Here is a 15,502-nt window from a genome sequence, read left to right as displayed (position 1 = left end):
CGGTCACAAGCCCGGGACTTGTAGCGTATAAGGCTCTCTGCTTTTGAATAGACTTGTTTCGTTTACAAGGAAGAGGAGTGGAAGGTTAATTTCTCAAATGTTGTTAGATAAGGTCGTTATTGTTTGTAGTTGTTGGTCAAAGCATTATGCTATCATTCTTTTTCTTCTTACGTTTATTATGTTTTAAAAATGAAAGTGTTTATAATACAAAAAATAGTATCCATAATTGTCGGAAAGAGCGAATCTAAAATGTCTGAAAAAGACAACGTCAAAGATATGTTTAGTCAATGTGAACATCAACTTATGTTATCTACAAGTGATGTTCTGCATAAAGAATTCTTTGAAGGTAGTCAGAAGCAGTAACTGTTTACATCAGAGAGATTTTGAAATAGTGATTGTCAAAAAATTGTCGATGTTTGCTGATTTGAAAGAAAGTGGAACCAATCTTTGCTATTAAAACGACAAAAATATTAGTTTATCATCGATGACTTTGATCATTTGGGCAATCAATTCAATAATACCAGCTCAAAATCCTTTCACGCCTCACTGAATCCCGGCTAGCCGAGATCATGTAAACAGACCTTATGCCGGTATACACATGCAGCTAAACTGATATAAAGATATCTTGCAGTAATTTAAGTATTTAACTCCTACAAAAAGATGGACAGTAACTTATAAATATAATGAAATAGCAGAAAAATGGAGTTCGTAGCTAATGGAATTGGTCCAACAGTTTACTAAAATGTCGATTCTTTCTGTTCATATGCAGATGATCAAACATTTATGGATGGTAACATGTTTAATTAGTCATCTTTAACACTTTGGTGTTATTCATGCTTAAACAATATGATCATTTGACGAACCTTAGAATGTTTTGGGAGGTACAAAATGTTGATATACAACACATTAAGTCGTTTTCACTCTCATGCTGAGACTAATGATCCGATACAAACATTCAACCAAACAAAAAGCTTCGTTAAATGGTCACTCATGCACGCACGTATTACAAGCAACAAAAACATTCTAACTTCAAATAATTCAATTATTCAAGTAAAGAAGAACATAAACGTCAATCCAACGTTAATTGGATGGACTATATTCATTTATTTTTATGCCAGGCTGATTTCTTTTTAAAGTAAAAGTGAAATTGCATTGCTCAATATATGAATGTGGTCAACCCTCCCCCAATCAACGTAGGATTGACGTCAATAGACAACACCTTAAATTAATCGTTTGTCGTGCATTGTCTTTTATGTTTCATCCTATTGAAATCGGTCTACTTTGACAAGACGGGGTGTCAATTTATTGGTGCCATATTATGATATGAAGAATCATTTCTATTAAAAAACAATTGCCCAATATAACATTCTGAGTATAGCCATTGAGTAAGAAATGATAATTTTTTCAAAGTAACGTTTCGTTGTCAGACAAATAATTAAAATAATCAAGATGGCATCAGTGCATTTAGATGTATACAAAGATTTATGTATCCCACTATGTTTTGTGCTCTTTTGCACAACATTGTATATGTCCGTATTCTCATTCAGACCTATGTAGTTTAGTTTTTGTCCAATTCATCACACTTTGCAAAATGTGTTCATAAGAGTAAAATTTAGAAAAAACTTGTTTTCAACTAAATGTTTTAGAAGGTGAGAATGTCAGAAACTTGCATGCTTATGCGTAGTTGATGATCTAGTTAACATGTCTAGCTATAGGCAGACTGAATGTAAAGAGGGATTGTCTTTGAATAGAAATTAGTAAAGTATAATAGATTACTGCTTAAACACACAGACATACACAGTCCAAAACAATGATTGTCCTTGTTTTGTTTCATTGTAAAAACAGCAAAAAGCTTTGATAAATGCTTCACTACCTAAACTCTGCTTTCTGCTTTTCATCGCATTCAAATTGGTCGACCCAGGCCAGTTGGAAAATCAATTCATAATACTTCCAGTTTACCATAGTATTTCTATTCGAGTGAAGAATAGTTACATTAGTGCAAACGAGTCTATTTACGATCAACAAATATTTATATGTTGGTGACCAGCATTTAGCAGTGATTTGGGAAGACCAATTCGCCACTGAGTTCATCACCAAGGAGACGTAAGCGCATTTGCATACAATAACACATACCAATACAGTTACTGCACATTACAAATCCATAGCATGAGCAAGTATATTATCTATAGATGTTGGAGAATACAAAACAAAAGGGATTTTCTCTTTAGTTTGCTTTGGTTTCACCTTACACTACTGCCTTACGCTTATGCATAGATCCAGTTGCTGTGCTCACGCTTATGTTGATGCTTGTGTTAGACGTTACATGGCATTCTTTTGTGTTTTCTTTTGTACTTGCTTGTCCTTATGCTTATGCTGAAAGCGAAAATCAGGCTTCATCGCCGCGTTATTTTTAAGGATTGCAGTTTTTAAGACGTTAGAAAATAAGGACTATCCAAAGTATTGTTCTAGTGGTTGTTGTGTAGCCAATGGAGGTAGTGGAGGATGCAGGAGCTTTGAACTTATGATTTCTTGTGTCGTTCCCTGTCGACTGTTAATGTTGGGCTTTCACAGGAATGCTGATTTCTTAGCGTATTTTTTTATTTATTTTGTATTTTCTTGCAGTTTTTACAATCAACCTTTAGTCTGTTTCTGTTTAAGGCCAAAATTGTGGAGCGATTATTGGTACCCAGTTGTAGGGGAGATGGGTATTCAGATTGGTAACCAGTCTGAATATAGGGGAGATCAAGAAAATTGTCGACAGCTGGTGTTTATTAAAAAATGTCATTTATGTAATTTATCAAGTATTTTCTGCTTTTCGTTTTTATCCCTATTAAGCATCGACTTTGAACAGTTGAGAAGAAATTAAATGGTGCCATTTTATGATAACTTAGCAATTCAAGAATCTTTTCTTAAGTGAAGATAGGCTCATTAAAAAAAATAGGTTTAAGTGCAAACTTGATTTCTTTCGAATGTTCTACACCAAGAAAAGAAAGCATTTATGTTTGAATAGCAGGTGAACTGGAAAATGACTGCACTTAACTCGCCAGACAAAAGATCATACATGAATAGTTGTGAACAAAACAGCAGCTGACGTTGCACTTCCATCGATGATCATTTTCTAATTGCCTTTCCTCAACTATTATGGCTTGAATGAATTGTTTGTAAACTTGGGTAGTGATTGGCTACCGTTTGCCACGGTTTTGCAAACATTAAAATGGTTAAAAAGTCTGTGAAAACTTGTTTACATTCAATTAGAACTGTGACTGCAGGAGATTTTGTATATTCGGCGTAGTGGGTAAGTGAAGATTTTATGTATTTAGTTTTCATTCATACGTTTTGTTATTATAACATTTGAAGTTAAGTGATGACTTTTTGCAAACATGTTTTATCTTGATAGTCGGCAAATGAATTATAATCATTTATAGGGTTCATATAACAACATGTAATTTTTTTGTCGGTAATTAGTATTACCCCTTCCATTGGCTGCCTCAATACAAAAATTGCTCTGCGGTGCTTGTTGGTCTTGCCATAAGTTCAAGATATTTTGTTACTATTCACTTCTTGTTCAGCATGTCATTGTGTTTGTGTTGTTTTGGGTTAATTATATAGTAATATGACACAAAGTTGAATTAGCTTCAATGAGTAACCCAGCCTCACAAGCCAGGCGGCAGATATCTTACGCATACATGATTTGTTGGTGATATTGTCAAAGGTAGATTATTTAATGAGCAAATATTGTTGTGTTTACAAACTTAGTATGATAATTGCATTTGATATTTTAGAACTACTGGCAAAAAATGAACGCAGCCCATCTTCTTTCACTTCTTGTATTTGCTGTTATGCTTACCATGTTGGCAGCAAAACCCAGGTACAGCATTTACGAACGTGTAGCACGTTTAGAAGACTGGAAACAAAAAATGGAAGACTCTCCTCCATTAAAGGGGTTAAACCGTGAGGTACGTGTCAGGTCAATTTTTAATGCTGATAAAAGGTTTTATGAATTTTGTTGTCTTACTTTTTGTAAATTTCTTATTCCGAAAATAAAGGAGTGGTGTTACTGCATGCAAATCTTGATTTTGAGAAATGAAGCATGTTAAAAGAAAAAACTAGGCGTTTAGCTCGTCTAGCAAACATGCAAAGTCAAGTAGTGAAAAAATGCGATAGTTTTGCTTTCTCCATAAATTTAAGAGACAATACTATAGCCTAAGATGTTTACGCATTAAAGAATAGAAAATCTAAAAAAAGCAATTTCTGGTTAATTATTTATTGTTTTATGCAGAAAATGCCCAGTTGTGGTTTATAGCATGTAGTTCAGTTAACTCATTTTTTATAGGGTGCAGGTGAAAATGTAAGAAAAAGTGGTGAACCCAAAGTAGGAAATAGTTCAGTTAACTCATTTTTTATAGGGTGCATGTGAAAATATAAGAAAAAGTGGTGAACCCACAGTAGGAAATAGTTCAGTTAACTCATTTTTTATAGGGTGCAGGTGAAAAATGTAAGAAAAAGTGGTGAACCCACAGTAGGAAATAGTTCAGTTAACTCATTTTTTATAGGGTGCAGGTGAAAAATGTAAGAAAAAGTGGTGAACCCACAGTAGGAAATAGTTCAGTTTTCGTATTTGTAGGTGAAAATGTAAGAAAAAGTAGTGAACCCACAGTAGGAAATAGGTTAACGCAATGTATGAAAATGTAAAAAGTAGTGTAAAACGGAAAACGATCAATTAATAATATAAGGAATGCAAAGAAGGAAATTCATAAAAGGAAAAACAATTTCTTTACATTATATTTGCATGCTGCGACGGTACAGTAATAAAGCATTGTTCTACTTTCCTCGTCGTTAATTATATATTTTTTTATAAAACAGTACGATGAGATTTTCAAAAGGAGTTGCATCCCACTTGGTGAGACAGGCTGCGAAGCTAACCACGGCAATTGTTGTCGCAAGGGTGATCAGCGCACTGGACCAATGAGAAAATGTGTAAATACAGGAAACTTTGTAAGTCCGTAAGTGTCGTAATTCATTTTTTATTAACGAAAATGGAAAGCATCCAACATTTTTATAAATTTGTTACCATATAGTCTAAAGGATCAATTACAAATCACCAACGTGTGCATGTCACGTGTAAATACTTTTTCATCATGCTCACTTTAAAATTGTCGTCTTTCAAATTATATTACATACAATCATACGCGTACGTGATGGGAGGCAGGGGGAAGCCGGGTGAAAATATGGCGAAAACTTCAGTGTGAGTCGGGGAAAATAGTTACTGCCCCCCCCGAAATGATAGCTCCCTTACGTCTATGCATGTAATTCACTAAATTTTACTCAAAGCCGAAGCACCAAATCATGACTAATCTAAACTCACCTCCGCTTTGCTCAGGAAAATAAAACTCATAATCTCATATTTGGGTTAGGTGTATCTTTGTAATTTAGACTTTCATCTATAGCACAGTTACAAATTTATTCATAAAAATTTTATTCATAAAATTTGGGAGCAGGAAAAAGTTTACCTACTGTGATTTCGAAGTAAAACACACAAATGAAAATAATGGCGCTATGAAAACAAGTAAAGCAGAATAAATTTTAGTCAAAATACAAATGGTACGAATTTGATTATTTTTATTATCTGATGATGCATAGTTGTGAAAAAAAGTGGAAACACGGTGTCATTCAGAATTAACGCTAAGTCTAGGCCGACATGTCTTGCAGTTTTAAGGGATTTCACGTGTGTCGATCCATCCCTATGTTTGTTTAATAGCGTCTAGCTGTAGCCTGGTTTCCTGAAAGTACGAGTTAAAAAATGGAATTATACACCATTGCTTAATGGTTATCAAGTTTTCCGATAACAATGCATTGAAAATAGTGTGATAGGTAATGGCTGATGGCTTATTTGGCTAAAACCAAGGCTTTAATTCAATAACTTGTATGCATGTTCACGACCAGCTGACTAACAAGAATGCATAAAAAGAGAAATTAAGTCACAGCTTTGGCTTGCACCTTTTTTGATTCTTTCCTTGTTGAAGCTATATGTTTCATAATGACAAATTAACAGTAACAAATATGTTTTGAATTTTTCAGTTTTTCCTTCTGCATGGTGATTACAAGGACAAACGTAATCACCAAGCACACAAACGTGTTTTGTTGTTTTGTTGTTATAATTTACATTTTTATTTGTGAGATTGTAACGTGCTGTGCGCTTGTGGTTATTATACGATACAGCAAATATTCTGTCATTATGAAGTACACTATGCAACATCATTATTGATTTTTTGGAAATCTTTTGTTTTCACAATGATTTATCAACAAAAAATTTGCATATCGTGACTAAATCAGTCTAAATGAACGACTGGTTAGTGATTAATTTTAGAAATATATTTACTGATTAACCGACTACTTACATCATTTTTGTTCTTTATTGTTTAGGGTATTCACATGCAAGGATCCATAGATGTGTGCGTCTCTTCAAAACTGCACTTTTGTATGAAAGTTTGTTGTGTTGGTGTACTAACAATTGCTAAAAGTACTTCAAGAATTTACCAGTTTTTTATGAATAAATGTTTAAATTTGCTGAAGTGTCGTTGCCATATCTATTAGCATTCAAAAAGATGAACCATAGTACACAAATACAAGCCAATTCTTATGAGTTTTACCCGTGTCTATAGGTGCTCATATGCTAATACGTTATGGCTCCTAAATGCCAATCCTGTACAGTTTTCATGAAATTGCCACTGATAATAATTTCACTAGCTGATACTTTTAAGGAAACTTCCATAAAGAAAATTTACTCATAATACCATCATCTTGTAAACAGCTTTCCAAAAATTTTTACTTGGTTTCAAAATCATCAGTCATTATCTTAACTTTCAGTAAAAGACTATGATATTAATTCAAAGTATGTTTCATTTCTTATGGTAACTTAAATGGCGTATTTTAACTTTATCTTAGTGGCGGACTCCGTGTTACATAAAATAAATTACAATTGCTTATCGATTAGTACAGTTTCATTTTTAAAAATCCATTTTGTGTTTTCAACTTTTTCAGTTTTAATAAAAATAGCTGCATTTGATTTTTCATCCACGTAGTTTATTCACTTTTTTTCTGTTTTAATATCATTAAAGTAAAGACATTTCTAAAGGTTTTGGAATTCTCTTGGTCACGTATGACATCCGCTCCTAGATACAATCAAGACGTATTCGTATCACAAAAACTTTCAGCCTGTTTTTGACGCCGTTTGGTAGCATGGTGTAGGTACGCAATGCGCACCTGTTTTTAAATATTTTGCCCTGCAGTAATAAAAATGCCAACTAAATTTGAGGTAAAATTCGTGTTTTTACGCTCGTGGTAACGTGTGCGTTGCAGTTACGAATTATGTTGTTTCAAACTTATAGAATATCGCAGTAACTACTTTTCAGTAGATTTTGCATGTTAACCTGATTTAAAGACTTTCAGTAAGTTAAAAATTAATCAAAATGGCACACAGTTCTTTTCTTTCATTTAAAATATTTCAGAATTTAAAATATTTCGTAGATTGTTTTTAATCTAGATAATTTAATAGACTGATTAAAGCGAGGACTAAAGTGCTATTCTATTGAAAATACAATCAAATCTCCAGTCAGGAGACTTCCTTAGGATCACGAAAAGTAATGTTTGGTGATGAGAGGTAATAGCATATTTGCAAGGACCCAAAAGCAGTGTTGCTTACGAGAGGTACGCGTCCACTTTCGAGAGGTGTCTTCAAGAAGAGGTTCTACTGTATCAAAGCTTTCAAAATGAAGACAAAATAATATTTATTTCTATTTTCTTAGTAGTAAAGAAAGAGTAAGGTCATATTACACAATGCAGCTGCTTTAAATTGTATATCACGTCTTGCCTTGCCACTCACTATTGCAGCTGCTCTGTGTCGCTCTGGTGACGCGATAACTTGATCTTTGTAATTTTACTTTTGCCTTTAGTAACTATTTCATGCATGCGAATTGCGGTATTTTCTAATACACGTTTTCCATTGTTCATTTCTGTATGATCCGTCAGACTCATCATGCTCGTGCTTTGTTCGGGTGGATCGACAATCTCCGAAGCCATGTTTGACTTGCAACAAAATAAGAAAGCCATTATGAGAACAAATGCTGAAAGTAACATTGAGCTTCCAACAACGGCTGCAACAGTTGTAGCCATGGGAAAATTTGTGCCATGTCCACTGTTCTTCTTAGTTTCATTTGCGTTTGAAGCCGATACAGTTCTCAAGTGCCAAATGATGCATGAGCAAATCAAATAACAATATCTTCCTTTTGAAAATATATTCATTCTCTTTCTACCGAAAATATACCAAACAGAATTTCCTTTTAGTTGAGATCACAATTCATTGTTATAAGCAATAATATCTGCAAATTAAAAGTTATAGGTCTCTGGAACACTTTACTTTTCAGTGGGTGAACCGCAGGTGAATGAATTTTGCTCATGTAAACACTGAGCAACGAGCAGATGGCACTAACGTAAAACAATTTTTTATTGATCTCATTATCATTTACGAATTGACGTAAAAATATTTTCTTTTGCAAAAGAAATACCTTTATTTACACATGCTGTTTTTAAAATACAACAGATGTTTTGAATTCCTTGACAAACATAGATTAGTTCAAAGTGCTTCGTTTTTTCCCATTACATGCTGTTTAACAGAATTCCTCGGTTACGCACTTTGTACTTCTTAATTAGCCATGTGCGACTCCACTCTCGTAGCACATGCTATTTGGTGTTAATTTAGAATTTTCACCAGTTTTTAAGGCGTATTTTTTATGCGTGCATAATGGATCTCTTTGTGGGTAACTTTTATCGAGAATGTTATCTCAGCCTCGAATTTAGTATTTTTTTTTCTACGAAAAGATACTGTACTCATATATCAACATGATGAACACGTGAATTTTAATAATTGGTTTTAGGTAATGCATTTCGTGCGTTGAAACAATGTTTTTCTTGCTATGATTTTTATTGAGGTTATTTTTATGTGAATTTATACTAACAAAGAGTCATATTTTTGATCGCAATATACCGGCAAGTGATATATTACTGTACATTTATCACCATCCAGAATTCGATACTTCCTGTTCACCATTGCTTGGGTATACTATAAATTGTGCCCGTCAAGCTATGCAACTCCACAATCCCATGCATACAGTGCAAAGGATGCCCATTGGTAGCTGGTAAGTTTTTTGTTAAAATTTCTTACTTATTGAGCAAATAAAAGAGTTCCAATTTTAATACGAGTTTGTCATTATGTTTAGGTCTTAACTGAGAGGATTTTAAAGTGAAGCTATATCAGTGGTAGATTGCCTCTAATCTCAGTCAATCCACATCTTATTGAAATACAGAAGATAAAAATGCTCAACAACGTCAGAAGACAGGTGTCTTCAACATGTTCCAGAAAAATTAAAAAATGGTCTTTACGTAGCACGTTGAAGTCACTATTTCCAATCGCCACATGGCTACCAAAATACAAAGTAAAAGAAGATCTTCCCGCCGACTTGGCTGGTGGTTTGACTTTGGGTATCATGAATATTCCTCAAGGTTTGTAAAGATTTCCATCATTGTTGCCGGTGTTGATAAACCGCAGTATATTTTAATCTTGTTAACGTAAGTCAATGACTAGTACTCCACACGAGTGTCCCGTGTGAAAATGAGCACATGCTAAAATATTCAGTTTACAAAACAAATCAAGACATATTTAATAATTGATAGTTTGTGCAGTTATTTTTTCAATCATCATTTATTCAGCACTCGCATGAGTATCGTAAAGATCACGTAAATTTTTCTTTTATTGCTTTATAAAAAGCACTTGCATCTTGCACGAGTTGCAAGTTTTTACTACTATCGGCTTTTTGCAGAATTTATTCTTGTTTTCATTTTATACATAATATATTGTCGATATTGTATTAAATAATTTAGTTTGGCAACTTATTGTGCTTTGATGGAAAAAAAATTAAATAGAAAGCTGCTTGCGTGAAATTTACTTTGACTGATTTTGAGTGGGTTACATAATTTTCATTTTTCGTACAATTTAAGCACGTGCGGCGAAAAGTGTGATTTTCACTTGCATCATGAGGTCAAGCTTTCTTTGCCGATCAAATCATCTGAGATTGAATGACACAATCACGAGTTTAATGGATTTTGCTCTAAGCAAGGATTTGTGCACGTGCAAGGATAAACACCAGTCGTGCAATAATTGCAAGCACTTGAGCACATGACTTTGGATGGTTTTCATTTGTCTCTTTCTATTAGCGAGAGTTTGTAGGTTATTTACCCTACACCCAATTATTATTTACTTTTTAAATGATCTGATGGTATTATCAGATGGAAATTTTTGTTTTGTTTTAGATCAAAGTTCATCAGAATCCTTGGAATTTAGCATAATCACTTTTTTCTGCAGAGACTTGCCAGCCTGCGAGTTTTTACATGCATTCTTGTTACGCCATATCTCATTAGATTGACACTTTGAAAAGTAACTTTGACCTTATTCGACAAAAATCCGTGTACTGTATTGAGTTAACATGGTTTGACCAATGACTAGGGGCATGCCTAACCAGCTATACTAGGATACATAAGAAGAAAAACCATACCCTAATGATAAAAAGTAAATAAAAGATCAAAAACTTCATAGAAAAGCCTTCTAAATTGCTCACTAAATTGTTATCTCCTGTAAGTATAATTTATAGACTGAAGTTTAGAACTGTTAATTCCCTATGGCCCGGAGACATGTTAAAGTTTTTAAAGTAGAAATATATACTTAACATAACATTTCAAACTTAGCTACTCCGATGTACACATATGTACACGATGTACACAAGTAACATATCAGTGAATTCAGTGGGATAAAGGCTTTTTAAAAAAATCATTGACAAGTAGCAACAAACACAAATAATATTAGCTATATTTTCATTTTTTATATTTTCGTGAAGTATATTTTGCTCATTATACATCTTTCAATGCTCGGCAACAGCTTCTTCTTCTCAAATATGTTTATGATTGATTTATTTTAATATTGTGAACTCGCAAAATTGCTTATTCTTCTGCCAAATTTTGTAACTTGTGTTGATACATACGATACGGCATCCATTATCCTCATTCATAGTTGCCCATTTCTTCATTGTTATAAGATTTAAGAAAGATTGTAATACTCATTAACTTTTTTCTTAGCGTAAAAAATCAATTTTTTCTTTTCTTAAAATTGTAGAATTATAACCAACAAGTCATGTTTAATACTTTTATTGGACGAATTGTTTCCAAATGACAAAATGATAAAAAAAACGAGGGCATAAATGAAATTATTTTGATTGGATGTTTTTAATTATATCTTGTTTCTCATGAAGTACGTGCAATAATATAAATTTACACGTCTGATAGGTTTGGCTTTTGCTATGATCGCTTCTGTTCCTCCAATTACTGGTCTCTATACTGCCATGCTTCCTGTGTTACTGTATGCTGTAATGGGAACATCAAGGCAACTTTCTGTTGGTATGTATGTCGCAGTTGTCACAGATCGATATACCATATGTTTTGTACGTTTTTTTGATAGAATCTTGGGTACTACTACAAAGTTGCCACTAAAGCAAAAAAATCTCCATATCTTGACGCTTGAAAATGTTTGGTTTGTTGCGACTATGTTTGGCGTTGCTTAAGATGTACTGTCAGGTTTGGATGTCACAAAAATATGATATAACAGGGGGTGTACTAAATTATAGAATCAATTTATTTGAGGCTCTGTAAGTGCTTTTTTATTTTACACACATATGATAAGTTTTGCAGAAAAAACCAACCAAGAAAAAAACGTGGACATGACATAATGACAAGACTTATTGTCTGCAATAATAACAATGATCACAATATTGTCTATTTTTAGGTACATTTGCGGTCATTAGCATCATGGTTAGCGCCGTTGTTGAAAGTAGAACAAGTAATTTCAATTCACAGAACGGCAATGAATTCATCAATGGATCAAGCAATGGATCAATGCCAAGCAATTCTTCATCATCAGGTGATAGTAGTCCTTGGGCAACCCCTCTGGACAAAGAAAAAGTTGCGATCTCGGTGACATTGTGCTTTGTTGTTGGATTTTTTCAGGTGATTAGACTATATGATGGAAAATACATTTGTTAGTTTATATGCAGTTGTACTCACCATGATTCAATAATCATCATATATGCTAGACGTAACTACCCAAGACAATCGACTGTAAAAGAACTTAGACATTTAATAATTTTATATTTAATGTCTTCTAGCTATTTGGAAGACATTAATTGACGAAGTTGGAAGGTCTTAGACATAAGCTGTTTGAGTCACATGCTGGTTCATACTTTAAGATAAATCAAGCTAAACTTTATCAAGCAATACGAGGCCACAAGTTTAATTATCTATAGATATACATCCCTGTTTTAATAACCATGTCTGCTAAACATTGCTTGGTGATTTTTTTATAGGCTTTAATGGGCGTTCTGCGACTTGGTGTCATTACAAGATTATTTTCTGATGCTGTTGTAAACGGGTTCACGACTGGTTCTGCATTTTGGGTTTTTACCACTCAAATTAAACATGTCATTGCTATTTATCCAAAACGCCACACGGGAGCATTTGCCTTAATACTGGTACAGTGCAACTTTTTTAGAATGTGTTTATATGTATGTGGAGCAGGGGGTGTCCTCTTCTTTACTTTTCCTATATGTATGTAAGCCCAGGGATCGCGGAGCAGAGAGAGGATGCTCCCCTTCTACTTTTTCGACTTGTACGTATGTCTAAGGACGTTTTTTCTTTTTATTTCTTTTTTAGACGTATGTTGACATATTCAAAAGCATAGCAAAGATCAACTTTTGCTCAACTATCATCGGTGTCTTGTGTATAATTATTTTACTTGGGGTAAAACACATTAATGTTAAGTACAAACTAAGATTCCCAATTCCCGCAGAGCTAATTGTAGTAACACTTGCTGCTGGCATATCTTATGGTGCAAAGCTGAAAATGCATTATGGCATAAAGATTGTTGAAAATGTTCCGCGCGGTATGCCCCCCTTAAGCCTACCTCGTGGTAGCTTGATCCCGGAGATTCTATCGGACGGATTTGTGATTGCAATCATAGCGTTTGCAATCAACATTTCACTTGCTAAGTTGTTTGCTCAAAAACATAAATATCCTATTGATGCAAACCAAGAGCTTATTGCATACGGAATGCAAAACATGGTGGGTGGCTTTTTCTCATGCTTTGCTGCTGCAGCAGCACTCGGTCGATGCTTGATTCAAGATAATCTTGGACGTACGCAGCTCACCAATGTGTTTTCAAGTGTTATCATTTTGCTTGTGTTAACCTTATTGGCGCCATTGTTTGAGCCCTTGCCAAAAGCTGTTCTAGGAGCAATTATCATTGTTGCAATACGTGGAGCTTTTAAAAATTTCAAAATTGTGAGGCCATTGTGGAAGGTGAATAAAATAGATGCAGTCACCTGGTGTATTACTTGTGGATGTGTTGTTGTGATTGGTATAGAAATGGGTTTGGCCATTGGTATTATCTTTCACATTATGTCACTTGTTTTTCGACTTGCACAAGCAGATATATGTTATCTTGGGGAGGTTAGTGGCATTACTGGTGTGTATTACGATACAGCCCATTATGAAGATGCAAAGGAGCTTTCTGGAGTGATCATAATTCGCTTCCCTTCAGCCCTCTGTTTTGTAAATGCGGAACTATTCAGAAACCGATTGAAGAAGCGCATCCTCCGTAAAAACAGGACAATAGATAGCACAAATGAGAAATGCAAGCATCCCTTAAGTTTGCCCGAAAATAAAATTCTTGGTGGGGAAATCAAGCAAAATGTCAGTGGCATTCAGGTATGTTGAGATTTTACTTACACGTTCGCTTAGCTAATGGTTTTATAGTATGAAGCAAGTGTGCTGCGCAAATATGATATGCCAGATGAAAATAGTAAAATATCTCTTTGTTGAGGACCAGTTTAGTAATATTTTCATTATATTATTTTTAGTCTGAAATGAGTAGCACGTTGGTGTCCTCTTCTGGTGATCATATTCATTCTGTCATCATTGATTGTTCTTCCTTCAGTTTCATTGATTCTGTTGCAGCCAAAGTTTTGATTCAGGTTACAATCACAGTGTTTTATCTCTTAATCACAACTTACATCCAGATTTTTCTCATACGTTTTTATTCATTTTGTTGTAGATTGCTGAAGAATTAGACCGGATGAATGTGCGACTCTATGTGGTGAACTATACATGTATGCAAAATTAAATCAATATTCTTTTCGAATATTCTTAACAACTCAGTCAATTCTAGAGTCAGATCGTATCTATAACTGCACGCTTAACATTTTTCAATCTAGACGATGTCCTCAAAATTCTGAACGCTGGAAAGGTTTGTGAAGATTCAAGAATCACAGTTTTGCCATCAATCTCCGAAGCACTGGAACATGCTTACAAAAGACCAAATGAACAGGTAATTACAAGTGAAAACTTAATCTCATAATTGTTGACACATGAACTCACTCCACTTGACAAAAGAGCCGACAAGACGATAAAGCAAACAAAACCATCAAAGTTCTGTTTACGTAAAATGGAATACCTTTCGTTTTGGTATGACGCACATTTTGTATTTTCCAACGAGTTTTCAAACGAGTGGACAAAATTACAAATTAATGAACTGAGAAAACTAATATACAAAGAAGAAGATGCTCACAGTTTTCCTTGCTAATTTATCTTTTCCGTTTTCGGCTTTTTTGATTTTGCTTTATCTTCACCTTCTTATGTCCAACTCATGTTTATGCTTTTCGTGTTTTTTTCACTTTCACGTTTGTCCATTTTGGTGTCTGATGTATAGTGTAGAACTGACATAGCTAATCATGACACATACAATAACAGATGAAGAATTTCAAAATTTTTGCCCTGACGATGGTCAGTTTATCCATTTCTGATTCATTTTCTTTTTTTAGGGTCTTCAAACAACGGATTAGAAGCTAACGCCTTTATTAAAATTCACTCTTAATATTGATTTTGCTTTCCAGAGATTATATATGTGAATGATGTTTGGTTATTGGTTATAGTATTTATTAAATGCTTTGCAGGGCGATCTTTACCAAATTAATGCATGCTTGAATAAATGATAGTAAAATTCAGCTTATGGTATGCAGTTTAAGGGAATCGGGTATTAAAACATTTATCGTCAAAAGGTGGGAAGATATAATTCATTACAAGAAACCTACGTCGTAATGAACATAATAGAAATATTATAATATTGTTAGTTTATAAATAATCATTGAGTAAATATAATTATATATAAGAAACTTTGGAGAACAAGTGTATCATTTCTCTTTATTCGACTATATATTCTCTGCCTACAACCGTGTTTGTGTTTGTCACATGTTTTCTACACAGAGGATGTCAAATGAACGAAACGAATGCAAAATTAGTAAAAATACCATAACATTCTGCTAACTAAAAAAAACCAATTTGAAAGATT

General features: G+C 33.9%; 2 protein-coding genes across 2 annotated transcripts; both read left to right on the top strand.

Moving 5' to 3' along the window:
- Nucleotides 1–3,226: 3,226 nt before the first annotated feature.
- Nucleotides 3,227–6,572, top strand: LOC124445841. Its single transcript, XM_046996623.1, has 4 exons — nt 3,227–3,295; nt 3,783–3,956; nt 4,864–5,003; nt 6,424–6,572. The coding sequence occupies exons 2-4, from the start codon at nt 3,798–3,800 to the stop codon at nt 6,446–6,448; spliced, it is 324 nt and encodes a 107-aa protein (XP_046852579.1). The 5' UTR covers nt 3,227–3,295; nt 3,783–3,797; the 3' UTR covers nt 6,449–6,572.
- Nucleotides 6,573–9,146: 2,574 nt separating this feature from the next.
- Nucleotides 9,147–15,357, top strand: LOC124445838 (pendrin-like). Its single transcript, XM_046996620.1, has 10 exons — nt 9,147–9,194; nt 9,276–9,558; nt 11,392–11,502; nt 11,888–12,108; nt 12,465–12,629; nt 12,811–13,863; nt 14,016–14,129; nt 14,210–14,264; nt 14,370–14,482; nt 14,976–15,357. Exons 2-10 carry the CDS (start codon nt 9,372–9,374, stop codon nt 14,994–14,996), a joined length of 2,040 nt encoding a protein of 679 aa, XP_046852576.1. The 5' UTR covers nt 9,147–9,194; nt 9,276–9,371; the 3' UTR covers nt 14,997–15,357.
- The last annotated feature ends 145 nt before the right edge of the window (nt 15,358–15,502 follow it).

This window comes from Xenia sp. Carnegie-2017, unplaced genomic scaffold (genome assembly GCF_021976095.1).
Source record: "Xenia sp. Carnegie-2017 unplaced genomic scaffold, XeniaSp_v1 HiC_scaffold_22, whole genome shotgun sequence".
In the NCBI taxonomy this organism is placed as follows: domain Eukaryota; kingdom Metazoa; phylum Cnidaria; class Anthozoa; order Malacalcyonacea; family Xeniidae; genus Xenia; species Xenia sp. Carnegie-2017.
This window is presented reverse-complemented; position numbering and strand designations above follow the sequence as displayed.